At 43.8% G+C, this 13776-nt stretch overlaps 1 protein-coding gene across 6 annotated transcripts in view; it reads left to right on the plus strand.

Moving 5' to 3' along the window:
* The window catches only part of Kcnt2 (potassium sodium-activated channel subfamily T member 2), a 274397-nt gene that overhangs the window by 228028 nt on the left and 32593 nt on the right, over positions 1-13776 (plus strand). For all 6 annotated transcript variants that reach the window (XM_048357403.1, XM_048357404.1, XM_048357406.1 and 3 more), the window contains one exon: positions 4634-4745. In XM_048357403.1, the coding sequence (XP_048213360.1) occupies positions 4634-4745 (112 nt within the window). The remainder of the gene's footprint in view (positions 1-4633; positions 4746-13776) is intronic.

The raw sequence follows: 13776 nt of genomic DNA on the forward strand, positions 1-13776 counted from the left end.
ATCCTACACTGGTGATTTACTGAGACATATAGCTTTATTTTTCCCTTCAGATTGCTCAAAGACCCTTTAGGGTTATTCAATTCCAAAGGGCCCCCTGAACTAGAGGCTATCATTAATTAACTAGGAGTATATGTTTGTTAGGAAGGGAAATGGTGGCAATAGGGAGTATTAACAGCATGAGAAGAGTTATTTTCCAACTGTAATAGCACAGTTCTGCAATTGAAGGCTGAAGAGGGCAATTTGATATGCTTTCATTATGTGGAGGAAGAAAAGTAATTTCCTTTCTATTCTCACTTGGGACTCCTGTAACAGGTTTGCTAGCAGACTAAAAAGATCAAGAGGGCAGATTAACAAAAGAGAAAGGAACAGGATTATTAACATATCTGCCACTCAGGTAACCTTCTAGAGGCCTCTGGAAAGAACAGGGCAAGGAAATAGCTTAGCACTGGTCTTGCTAAGATCTCACTGAAGAACAGTAGACTAGGAATAACACCGAAAAAGGAAAGGACTCTGAATTTCCACTGGTGACAGACTGGAGGAAGGGAAATGTGTAAAAATTTATTTGAAAATAAAGATTAATGGGTAGTAAAAGTGTAAGATTCCTTTTTGGTAATTGCCAGGTATACAGGATAGATGAATATATTTGTCTGTGTTTTAAGCAAAAAGCAGGATGTCAGGGAAGTTTGTTTGTTTGCTTTTATTATTTATTACTTATTCTCAGTTGCCCCCAAACTCAAAATAACCCTTCCACCAAAGCAGCAAGTTTGCATAGGCAAATTCTTCCACCCTTTACTTGGCTGTGATAGTTTTATATTTCTTTGAGAAGAGATAAACCATTCTTCCAGATGACTTATCTATAGAGCCTCCTTTCTAGCATTCCAAGTCTAGACTAGAGTCACTAAAGTGTTAAGGTTTGAGAATCATCTGGCCACAGGAAGCCTCCCGTTTCTATGCCAAAATGTATTCTTGTCGCAACAACCGGGACCAGGACTTGTTCACTTGTTATGATGATTTGTGATATGCTCTTCATATTGAGTTTTCCTTTATTGGCAGAGAACTTACCTTGGATACATTTATCGAGAGGTTATGTATTCCCAAGAATATGGTAACCAGTTCCTTTTCTGAGAAGCCTTATCTTGAATTCTGAGCAATCCTTGAAGCCTCTCCTCAGAGACCTTTTCGGATTACCAAAAGCATTAAGAGCACATGTTTGTCCTGTCCAATACATTTCCGCCTTCCTCTGTTCAGAGCCTCCGGGCTTCCATTTGCACATCTAAGAGGGAATACGGAAGTGACTTTTGCTAGTTCAAAGTTCTACCAGAGAGAGCATCTTTTATTTCTAAAGTGAAAAGAAAGTAGACTCTGGCTTTGAAATTTAAATTTTTTGCGGAAGTTTTGCCTAGCCACATACTTACTACCTTTGGGAAAATTTCATACTTTTATGCATTTATGAACAAATGTTACTATCTAAGCTAAATGTAAACAAGCACTTCAAAGCATACTTAGATTTACAACTCTCACCTCCACATAGCCATGATATTGTAGCTGATCCAAATCCACTTCCTCTTTAGGAAATGTCTGGGTGTCAGTGGAATTTATCCTTTTTTTTTCTTTCTTGCTTTACTGAGGAATTTGGTACTTACTCTTAACCTATACAGAAAAAAGTTGAAAAGAAAAGTCAGTTTAAAGTCTACAAGCTGGGCTGGGGATATGGCCTAGTGGCAAGAGTGCTTGCCTCCTATACTTGAAGCCCTGGGTTCGATTCCCCAGCGCCACATATACAGAAAACAGCCAGGAGTGGCACTGTGGCTCAAGTGGTAGAGTGCTAGCCTTGAGCAAAAAGAAGCCAGGGACAGTGCTCAGGCCCTGAGTCCAAGGCCCAGGACTGGCAAAACAAACAAACAAAATTTGTGGATTAAAGTCTACCAGCTGACTGTTGGGTGAGGATGAGGTACGAGGGCCCTGCAAACACTGCCGGCAGCTCGAGGTGCTAAGACTGTGGGCTGCACAGACCAAACGGAGGGCTGGTGTGACATGGCGTATCTAAAAGCCCAGGTAGTGATGTTGTGTGGAGTATATTAAGGAGTGGACAAAGCTTAATGAGAAATCTTTGCAATATAAAAGAGTTGGAAAAGATGACTTTTGGTACGATGTGGAGAAAGGTTTTGGAGTGAGTGGGTGAGAGGAGATGAGCAGAGAGACTAAGATCCTCTTGCTGCTGAGTGGTGATGATTCACGAGTGTAATCCTAGCTCCTCAGGAGGCAGAAGTGAGCATTGCAATCCAAAGCCACCCAGACTTATCTCTAAATAACCACCCCAAATCCAGGGCTGGAGCTGTGGCTCCAGCGGGAGAATGCCAGCATAGAGTAAATGAAGCTCAGGGAACTCACTAGGCCCTAAGTTCAAGACAGACAGACAGACAGACAGACAGACAGACAGACAGACACACACACACACACACACACACACACACACCCCACTGTTGAGTAGTTTCAGTTCTCTTGATAACCTCTGAAGTATGAGTAATAATTATGCTAGCTTTCCATCATAGGGACAAAATACCCCCAGAGAAATAACTTAACACAGAAAAGTTTTATTTTGACTCATGATTCCAAGGTTTTAGTCGATGGTCACATGGCTGTCTGTCCTGGGTCAGTGGAAGGCAGAACATCATTCCAGGACTAAAGAGAGCTGCTGTCGTTGTACAGTCTGGGAAACTGAAGAGGAGGAAAGAGCCCCAATATCCTCTTCAAGGGCATCTCCTCTGCCACTTGACTTCCCCCAACGGAGATATTCCCTGATTCATATTCCTAAATACTTATTCCTAAATAGCTCACACAGAGAATGATTTCATATATATGTAAGCATATCGATTCATATATATAGTTTGCATCCCAACAGTCATACTTAATCAGGAGATAAAATAAATGGAGAAAAAAGTTTTAAATAGAGCCAAATATATTGTTTTATGTATTATGACTTTAGCACCTGGGGGGGGTACTATATCATTACTTTTATTTCTTATTCCATATTCAAAATATATTTAGCTACTTTTAAGGTCCATAAATAGATTTTTAAGTATTATAATTTAGAAGACACGTAATTAAGTGTATTAGGTAAACAAATATAAAATTTTGCAATTGAATGTAAGTATTGCCATATAGAAAAAAAGACACTGTAATTTTTTTATTTCCAAGTATTACTGAAATCTAAAATTTCACTAGGTGGCAGACTTAGCTAAAATACTGAATTTCTTCACTTAAAACAACACAAGTGATTTAGGTTCATCATTGTACTACAGACATATCAGGTGCCCATATAACTTTTGTTGTACAATCTAATTTTAACTGCAGAAATTATTCCAATAAAAAATAGGCGTCACTCAAATTTCTTTGATTCATCTGCATTAAAACTGATATGAACTACACATACACACACACACACACACACACACAGCCTTATGGCAAAGCCAAATACCTACTTAAATTCCATAAAGAGACAGCACTGATATTATATAAACAGGCTTGATTTTTAACATACAACCCCTCCCCAGCAAGGAACATGTTGGTAGATATTCCTAATTTGTGACTTCATTTGGGTCATCTGAGTTTTCTTCCCAGCAGTCAAATCCTGAAGGACAACATGGTTCTTAAGAATCATTGAAGGGTGACAGAGTCAGGAGGTAAGGACGGACAGGCAGGTGGTCAGGGAAGGTTGAGCCCTGGGCTTGGGAGACCCATCTTGCAGGAGCTCAAGGGTAGCAGGTCTACTTGGCCTGACAGGAGCAAGCTGTCCTAGAACTCATCAGCACTAAGCGACCTGACCAGGTCCAAACTGGCCTGTAGTGCCAGGGTTCAGGGCCAGGGCTCCCTTCTAAAAGCTAGCACATTCCCTTACATCGTGTCACATGCCACCTTCAGGCACAGAGTGCCTGTTGGCACTCCAGAGCTGATTTGTTTATGTCTAGTGGATGTTCAGCCAGTGCCCAGCTCTGAGCTCAAGAGAGAGGTTCCATCTAATAGCAAGAATTGAAGTGACTGCCACTTAGTTCAACATAGTTGAACGGCATATTGTGTGGAAACCAGGCCTGTTGGCTGAGGAAGTAGCTGCTGCAGAAAATCCTAAATGATTTGAATGTGGAAAAGTGTCCAACTCTGCATCGATCGGATCAGCATCGGCATTTATAAAGGTGGTAGGTAATATCCTACCCTTTTGCCCACGGGTGAAAAAATTCCTGTGTGTGGATGTAGAGAAGCGGCCCAACAGGAGCCTTGAACGCACAGAAATTCTCAGTAACAGAGCTACTGATGCACTGACTTTGACTCTAACACATTGAGGGTGAAATTTCACTGGAATTATTTCATCTTAGAAGTTCATGGTAGCAACCTTTGATATTTAAAAATTGAATGAATTAGACCAGGCACAATGGCTTGTGCCTGTAATTCCAACTCCTCAGGAGTTGGTAAAATGGTGGTAAAAATATCCTTTGGGTACAGTGTATTATTTTCCTCATAGTGTACATTGTGTGGCACTTGTAATTAGGTATTACTTTTAGGCCTCAGCTTAGAAATCATTGAGTGCCATACTGGATTTTTTTTTGTATAACGCGACCTGTTTTTCTCCTGAATCTAGGTTGTTTTCTAGTCTCAGTATCATCACTGAGCTTACTCACCCGGCCAACATGAGATTCATGCAATTCAGAGCCAAAGACTGTTATTCCCTTGCTCTCTCAAAACTGGAAAAGGTAAGACCCTCATTAGAGAAGTTGGAATGAACTGTTTTCGTTCAATGAACAATTAAAAATATCTGTATATGCAACTAAATGCTAAGACATAGTAACAATAAGTACACTGATTCAAATTCCTCTCTGGAGAATCAAACCCTATTATTGTTATCGCTTTTATTATTTTTTTGGTAGTTGTACAAAGGAGTTGCCACTGAACAAAGTAGCTTATGATTAGAGCTTGGTCATTGTTACCTCTTACAACATCTCATCCATCCTTCTCCTACCCACCCACCTCCTCCCTCATTCTTCTTCATTTCCTATAGTATCCATTGAATTGTTGCTTGCATTTCTCCCCTCTTCTTCATTCATTATTTCTCTTTCCTCTTGGCCCAACTCCACCCCACCCCTTTCCCATACCCACTTCCGAGTGTTTTGATTTTGCTGAACTTTGATTTCGACTAAGGAATGACACTATTTGAGATCTGCCTTGGAAACAGTGAATCAAAACATTTGACTCCATTTGTGTTACAAATAAAAATGGAAGGAATATTTTGTTTTATCACTAGTAATTACAACATAGTTTCTGAAGGAAGTACAGCAGAAATAAATACAAGGGACTTTTTTTCCCTCTTGAGGTCTGTGTTTATATAATTTTGTGGTTTCCAAAAAATCTTGAGGGGGGCTGGGGATATGGCCTAGTGGCAAGAGTGCTTGCCTCGTATACAGGAGGCCCTGGGTTCGATTCCCCAGCACCACATATACAGAAAATGGCCAGAAGTGGTGCTGTGGCTCAAGTGGCAGAGTGCTAGCCTTGAGCAAGAAGAAGCCAGGGACAGTGCTCAGGCCCTGAGTCCAAGCCCCAGGACTGGCAAAAAAAAAAAAAAGAAAAGAAAAAAAATCTTGAGGATCTCAAAAGCGATGCAGCGCTTTGTTGAAAGCTAACTTCCAACATGATAATTGACAGGGCTTGAGGGAAAGTCAGGAAAGAAATAACGGTAAAAGATATTAATGATTAGAAAGTTGGTTTAACAACAGCATTTCAAGCCAAGGACTTGATGGGTTTTAGAAAGTGATGAGGGTTGCCAGTTATAGCTGATGAAGAGGGAGCTTTGATGTCTGGCCTCAGTATCCGGGCCAAGTGGTTTCTATTCCCAGCACTTATGTGAGGCTAGCAAATGGGGACAACGAGATGCACACATGAGAAAAAAAGACTCAACTTTGTACAAGTAAGGCTGTACATCTGCTCCTAACCACAGGAGACAGAGAGAATGGTGCACATTTTGATTAGCTTTATTTCACATGATAGTTTTATTTTGATTACTGTCTGAAAGGCTTGGCTGCTCCCTACATGACAGAAAGCCGATTAGGTGAAAGGCCCGGCTGGGGTAGAGGAAAGACTTCATTGGGATGTGCTAGCTGGATGCTCAGAAGATGCTGAGCACTCATCCTAAGGGGAATCTCATGGGGAAACCCACTGGGGTGTTTAGCACTAGAGGTGAGTGATGGCAGAGGTGGTACCTTCTCACAGCTGGAGGTTTCTGGACAAAGGATGCAAATCCTGATCCTAACCGCCTCGTCAGGAGACACTCTTGAGTTCTGCAGGTCTCTGGGACTATGATCACGATTTCTGTCAGGTTCTTGTTGGCATTGATTAGTTTACCTACATGCATAGTTCTAGCATATCACACCGGGGCTTAGGCTAGAAGAGACTGAGGCCTGAAACTCTCTGGCTCATTAACAAACTGGTGATAATGAAAGAATGCATACACCATCTAATTATTTTGAGAAAATGAAAGTCAAATAAAGTCAAACAGGAGTCAGTTCTTAGTGTCAGCCTCCAGTTTTATAGATTTTTGTCCTAATTTCTGGGAGATGTACAGTTAGGTTTGCTTCTTTTCACTCTTGTTGATTTCCTTCTTCAAAGCTGGTCTCACTTGCCATGTTAGCCCTTCCTAACCACACACTTATACAGGCTTAGGGAAATCACCTGGTGATACAGAAAAAGATAAACTATTTGGACATTGCACATCTATGAAATCAATGCAGGTGGGAAGCGGGACCGTGAATATTCGAGCCAGACAAGTGGTAGAAAGCAGAAGCGAACGGCCCAGCCTCCACCATCAGCCTGATTATGAGGGATCCAGTTGAATGTGTCTGACACAACGAAGTCTGGCTCCTGTCATGAGGAGTGAGGTAGGATTGTCTAGTGGAGAAGGCCGAATTCGACGTTGGGTTAGCCCCATTCTCCATTACTTCTCGGTAACAAAATCTGGCTAAATCATCTCCAGGTATGCAGAGCTAGGATTCACATCTATAAACAGTAGAAGTATAACAATGTCATTGTAAAATTACAGCATATTGTACATGCCAGACAGCCAACTATTTGACATATAATTAGTATTTGAATAAATTGTCTGAAAAGCATGCATTCTATGCACTGATATCGTCACTAATATCATCTGATATTCATGCTGGGTCAGTAGATGTATCAAGGTCATACTTGTGGGTGTTATTTTCCATGACTATGAATGTTTGTGACTATATAATTATGTGCATGTTTATTGCATATAGGGGAAATAATAAAATGAAGCATTATTGTTATTGGTTATTGTAGCTTAATTAAAACTGACCTCTGAGCCGGGCACTGGTGGCTCACATCGATAATCCTAGCTACTCAGGAGGCTGGGATCTGAGGATCACAGTTTGAAGCCAGCCTGGCTAGGACAATGCATAAGATGCTTTTCTCCAATCAACCACCAGAAACCCCAGAAGTAGAGTTGTGGCTCAAGTGGTGTAGCACTAACCTTGAGCAAAAAAGCTCAGGGACAGTGCCTAGAACATGAGTTCAAGCTCTATGACTGAGGGAAAAAAAATTAAATGAAACAAACACCCAAACTGAACTCTACTGCCAATCTAGAAATGCTACCTTTGCAAATACAGAAGAGTTGTATCGGAATTAAGAGTAAACTGGATTTAAAGAGATGGTGGCAAGAGCAGACTCAGTGGTACCCATGTCAATGAATTACAAGGAAATTATATATGTGCAGTCACTTACATAGCAACAGTGAAATAAAGCAAAACTTACATCTTTGCGACAAGAATGAATGAGACTGAGCAAAGGCTCTGCCTAATGTCCATTAAACCCCATGCTATGGCACTGAGTTCTAAAAAGGAAAGATGTATCCAATAGTTGGTTAACAGGGCAGTCAGGAGCAGACAGCTCACATCTGCTTTTGCCAACTGGTTGGTAGGGTAGCCAGAGAACTTCTAGAAAGGGAGAGAAAAGTTTCTAGTTGACTGCAAGTGAGAAATTTAGGACTTTTTGAGAGGCGTGCCTCTTCATAAGTCATACATGTTTCATTTCTAAGGAGATTAACATATTCTGTATGTTAGAATTTGAGCTTCTGAGGTCAAAAGGTCTCACCGACTTGAGTAACTGGCTTGTTTTACTTACGTGCATCCATAGAAAGCCACTTTCAAAGCATCCTTGAGTGAATTCTGGAGGCCCTCCTCAACTTCTTGTTTCAGGAATAGAAGACTAGTTAGTTATATTCAGACCTTAGCCTACTTTAGGAATAAATGTGGAACCAGGCGTTGGGCTAAACCTCCATAGAGACAGAGAAAGATATTTCAAAAAGTTGAAGAGGTATATTCAAGGACCCAAGAAAAACATGTTAAATTGTAAAGTTAGCTAGAGTATTATTCAAATCCTTCAAAAGATACTCATCTATCTGAAAGGAAAAGGACTTGTAGTTGAAAGTTTTATTAACAAAATGCTGTAGAGGAAAGGTGTCAGGATTCTCGGCCCATGCGCTTCATCTGACCCGCGGAAGAGGCGCGGGAGCATACCCCATGGGGTAGAACCGAGAAGAGGTGAGAGCCGCGAAAACGCCCACCCCGAGCCCCCCTTACATTTAAGGCAGGACACAGGACACACAGGTGATTCGGGGAGAAGTCGAGCAAATGTCCAACGTCTTTATTCCAGGATTGGGTTTATATAGCAGTAATGACAGCAGGAAGGGGAGGGATTTGAAGTGGCTAGCCAGGCATGGCGATAGGCTGGTTAGGCTGTCCTTCACAGGTGACACCATGGGACTTCCCCTAAGGGCGGAAGTCATAGCCCCCAGGACTGCCTCTGGGTTCATCACCCACCGCCATCTTGGCACACGCTGTCCGAGGTGGGAGGCGGGTCTGGTTAGAGCCGCCTTACCAGTTCCTGGCCCACAGAAGGCAAGCAGGGCTAACAGCCACGCTGCCCCAGGGCTGGAGAAGAGGTGGGCCTGCTAGGACCGCCTCTTAAAGCTGCAAGCCAGTGCCCCACATCTCTTCCTTCTGTTTTTAAGTAGCAGGAGGCGTCTTACTCGAGAATGCACCTGTTTAAGAAATATGGGAGACTTATTTGTCCTAACAGGAGGCAATGTAAACATAAGGCAAATGGGGGGCCTCTCTCACAAAAGGGAGTAGGTGAAGGAGCCACCCATCTGGCTCAGTCCAGGGAAAATAGGAGTTTTTAGTCTGTTTCTGCACCACTCAAGGTAACACAGGCAGCATTCCCCTTCTCTGGCAGTGAGGGAGAAGCAGGTTCAGGCTCTGGCGACTCTGGAGGTCCACGGCAGCCAAGGTGCTGGTAACTTAATGCAGGTGGTTAGTAAACATTTTATCATAAGCATTGAAGCAAGGTGCCAAACCTTCAATGCCTATTTCCCTCCAACAGGACCCCTAAGCTCAGCAGCAGGAGAAAGGCAAAAGGGAAGCAACAGTGTAATACTCTATTCCAGTTCGTTTGGAAAGCTGCTGGCAATATCGCCACAGCAAAACATTGCGCTGGGAAAGACGCCAAGGCAGAGTCCAGGAAGCAAGCAGGGCCGGGCACTGGGAGGAAGGGAGGCTGGCTGCCTCCGATGTCATCCACCACCGATGCACTCAGGCAGGCTTCCCGTATGTCTATGGAGGAACAGGAAGAAATCCACCATGGTCTTTGTTTTTTCCTAGAGAGAACAAGGAGAAGACATTCCTCAAGAGCGAGTGCTCTTGGGTGGTTATTCTGATGAACAATACTTTAAGTTTCTAGCTGGTATCCAAATTGGGATGGGTTCCCAAATCGGGAAGACACATGCAAAGCCCCTTCCCACACTGATAAGTGGGTCTGGACCTCGCCATGCTCTGGTGAGAGGGTCCTTCCAACGGACTTCCACCTTTAAATAAGGTGTCTGGTTTGACCAATGCCTCTGAAAAGCTGACAGAGGTTGGTCTTTGGAGAGATTTAAAATATTTAATTTAAACATAGTTGTCCTTAACTGGTCATGGGGGCTGCCCCACCCCCCAACTTTGTTTTAATTAATAACAGAGGAGAGGCACCAGGCTGGGAGTATGGGCGGAGGTTATCTTTTCTGGAACTACTTCCTGCTGAAAAGGGGCAAAGTAGTCAGGGGTCCCTGATTCATCATTTGGCCTGGTACCATCCAGTTTGGTTGGTAGAAGTCCTCATCATTTCCATGAGGATGGTTATCAGGGCCAGAGGGTGTCATGGTCTTCTGGCTACCTCCAGCAGCTTGGGCACATCAAGGAGTCCCTGGGGCTGGGGTCTTTAGGGTCCAGATCTGCGCTGGGCACAGCAGTGTAGTAAGAGGATAGCTTTGAACTGTAAGTTCCCAGGTGGCAACCTCAGTGAGGGATGTTATCCTGTTAAAAGAGACTTTTGAAGAGGTCAGGCAAAAGGCTGACAAGTTCACAGGACCAGTTAACATGAATGACATGGGAGAACTACCCTGGGCACAAGCCAGGAAAGTTCCATTTGGAGCATAAACCCAATTGTGGTCCATTACAAAGAAGGAAGGATAACTGGACTGGGGGCAGGAAGGAAGTGTTTAGGGATAGTGGACCGGTTGGGAGTAACCAGTCAGAGGCCAATATATATATATATACACAAATAGCAGGAAAAGGAAAATGGACAGGTATGTGCATTGGGTGGGTAAGCAACTATTCCTCTTGATCTCTCGGCTCTGATTAATTTTGAAAGGGTGAGACAAGGTGTCTCCATTTAGGATGTGACATCATTCTCCTCTTACTCCTCTCCATGATCCTTGTTCCCTGGAATGGCTGAGTCCCAGGGGTCTAGGTGCTTGTTGCTGGGATGGCTTGCCCCCATTGGCATTCACAGGGTTTGAACTCAGGGCCTGCACACTGTCCCTGAGTACTTCAGCTTGAGGCTAGTGCTCTACCACTTGAGCCACGGTGCCGCTTTCAGCATTTTGCTCGTTCTCTTGAGCCAAGCTTCCAGCCTGGCTCTTTGCTGGTTAATTGGGAGATGGAGTTTTAGAGAGATTTTCTGCCTGGGCTGGCTTCGAACTGCAATCTGAGGAGTTTTAGCCATAAAAGCGCTTTTTGTTTTCAATTAAAGCAACAAGGAGAACAATAGGAATAGAGCTTTACCTGTAACTTGTTGAGAATTGACCAACAAATTCTTTTCAGAGTTCTGCCATAATATTTAGAGAACAGCATACTGAATGAGATCCATGTGCCATCAATCATATCATTTAACCTTATTGGAAGGTGGAAGAGAACACAAATGAATAACAATTGAGATGGCAAAGGGTCAGGATAATATAAAAGTCTCAGCTTCAGCAGTGGCTATGTCTTCCATCCTGGATCAGCAGGCTTCACTAGTCATGTGTGATGGAGGCGGGCAGGAGAGATGGGTTGTATCTGGGTGAGGCTGTAGTGGCATCTCTCAGAATCCTCTGGATAGATTGTCACACCTCCTGCTGGGTGGCCTGAAAAATTCTACACAGACGGGTTAAAGACATTTGAAATCTCCCAGTATTCCCTGGTTTCTTGCTCTGAGTACTCTGGATTTTGTAGGCTGATGCCCTACTGGTTTAAGCAGGGTGACAACTTTAAAAGGATTTTTCTAGTCACAAAATCCACATAGACCAAAGGTCAACCAAGTCTGCTCTCTGCGGCAGGCATGACAGTTTCTGAGACATGGATGGGGAAGACCAATACTACCCCAACCCTGTGGCCACCAAACATAACTCTGATGTTTTTAACCTGAAGTAACTCTGTTATGATAGGACTGTTATGAACCCAACTCTAATCTTGGAAGGGGGTGGGGCAGAGCCAGAGCAGGAGCACTCTGGGCCTGTCAAAATCTTCATGGGACTCCTAGATTCCCTGAGCAGTTTTTTATGAATGAGAGAGAGAATAAGGAATCAGTGATACCGGGCAGTTTGGGAGCAGACCGTGGAGGCAGCTTTCGGTAGCCACGGGCTGCCACAGTCCACACAGCTAGCATACATGTCCACAGTTCACACAGCTAGCACATATGTTGACCTGTATCCTATGAAGCAAAATAGTAATTTTGGGTCAGGAAAATTTAGGTTAGTAGTCACTTTTGTATAAAATGACTCTGATCCCTTGATCTTAAAGAGTTTATGAGAGCACAGGAGAGAAAAATGGAAAAGCAAAATCTTAGTCTATACCAAAGAATTGTCAGAATCAGATGTACATTTGACTTTTAGCATAGATAGGCATAAAAATAACACACTGATTTTACATCATTGTATACCACATGCTGCATATTTGAATCTTTTGGAGTTTTTGTTAGACACATTTGCTTGCACCCAAACATAATCAGTTTGGGTTTAAAACCTGGGGTTTTTCTTTCTTTTTTTGTTCTTGGAGTCAGATGATACTGTAACTCCACCTACAGGCTGCAAGGATCCGTTTAACATAAAACTTAAGCAAGTTAAAATAGTAGTTAAAAAGGCAAGTAATTTTTAAACCATGATGCCATATTTTACATGTTTTACCCACAGACAAATAGACAGACACACATACAGACAGTTGTGCACAAGCTTTGGGCATGCTTAGAAAAATTTTCTTTTTCTGAATTAGCCATTCAAGTCTACTGGAATTCTAGTGGCAAAATGATATTATTTTGCCCATATTTTAGAACCATGTGGTCAGTTAGAAAACAAAAAACTTTTCTTAGGAAACAAAATTTTTCACAGATTATCTGGCAAGGAAATGAAGAGGCCACATTTTGAAATACCAGCTCAGCTCCAGTGGGGAGCTGAAGCGGGATGCTATGACCAGGGAAGGTCTTGGAGATGGGAGACAAGGCGCCAACAGAACAGACATGTGGCACGGCTTGATGGTGCGGAGGTGGTCAGAGCCTTAGCAGGCTCACAGCCAAACACCTTCAAGCCCCTGCCCAGCCTTGAGGAATTTGGCACGCCCATCACCTGGGGCTCCACCTCCAACCAATGTTTAGGATTTAGCCAAACGAGTAGAATTTAACCGAATCTCCAACTTAGCAAACATCAACAACCAAAAGCCTTTTTTGTCTCTTTCAAAGCAGATTAGCCAACAACAGATGTTAAGTAGGTAAGCCCAGCAAATGCCTCCCAGGACTCAGAAGCAGGAGGAGTAAAAGTAAGCAAGGGCGGGTCCACAAAAGACGGTGAGAAGCCCCTGCGCTGCAGAGTGGAAAGCGGCGCCCGCTGCCACTGCCAGTCCTCAGCAGCCGGCTCTGCGCTCCACCCCACGAGCGCCCCAAGCCGTCTCTGGGCTGTCATCCGGCAGCCGGAGCCCCCTTGCCAGGCCTCCCGCCCGCAGCTTGGACACACGGACCCTGCAGCACCTGCTCTGTGCCGGCGGCTCGGATGTGATGTGCTCCGCACTGGTGTTCCATGCGCTGCCGCCGCCGCCGCCACCGCCGCCGCTACTTCTGCTGCCGCTCGTCTGCTGCATGTCTAGGGACTGCAGCTTTCAACTAGGAACCCGGGGAACCCGGCCCGGACCCCCCTGCGGGCCCATTGGAGTGGGCCATTGAGCCCCTCTCCTGCTGGTCAGCGGTAGGGCTGCCCCTCTCCTGAGCAGCCAGGCTAAAAAGGCCAGCAGTCTCCACCCAGGGTGCAGCATGTTTTAAGGTCTTCCAGGCCTTTTTGGCTTGAATGTCTGAAAAGTCCAATGTGGTATTTTGGAGCATGGACCTCAAAACTTTGAAAGTTGGTGGCTCCATTGACTTTGCGTCTGCCCCATATTT

Source organism: Perognathus longimembris, chromosome 11 (assembly GCF_023159225.1).
Source record: "Perognathus longimembris pacificus isolate PPM17 chromosome 11, ASM2315922v1, whole genome shotgun sequence".
NCBI lineage: Eukaryota > Metazoa > Chordata > Mammalia > Rodentia > Heteromyidae > Perognathus > Perognathus longimembris.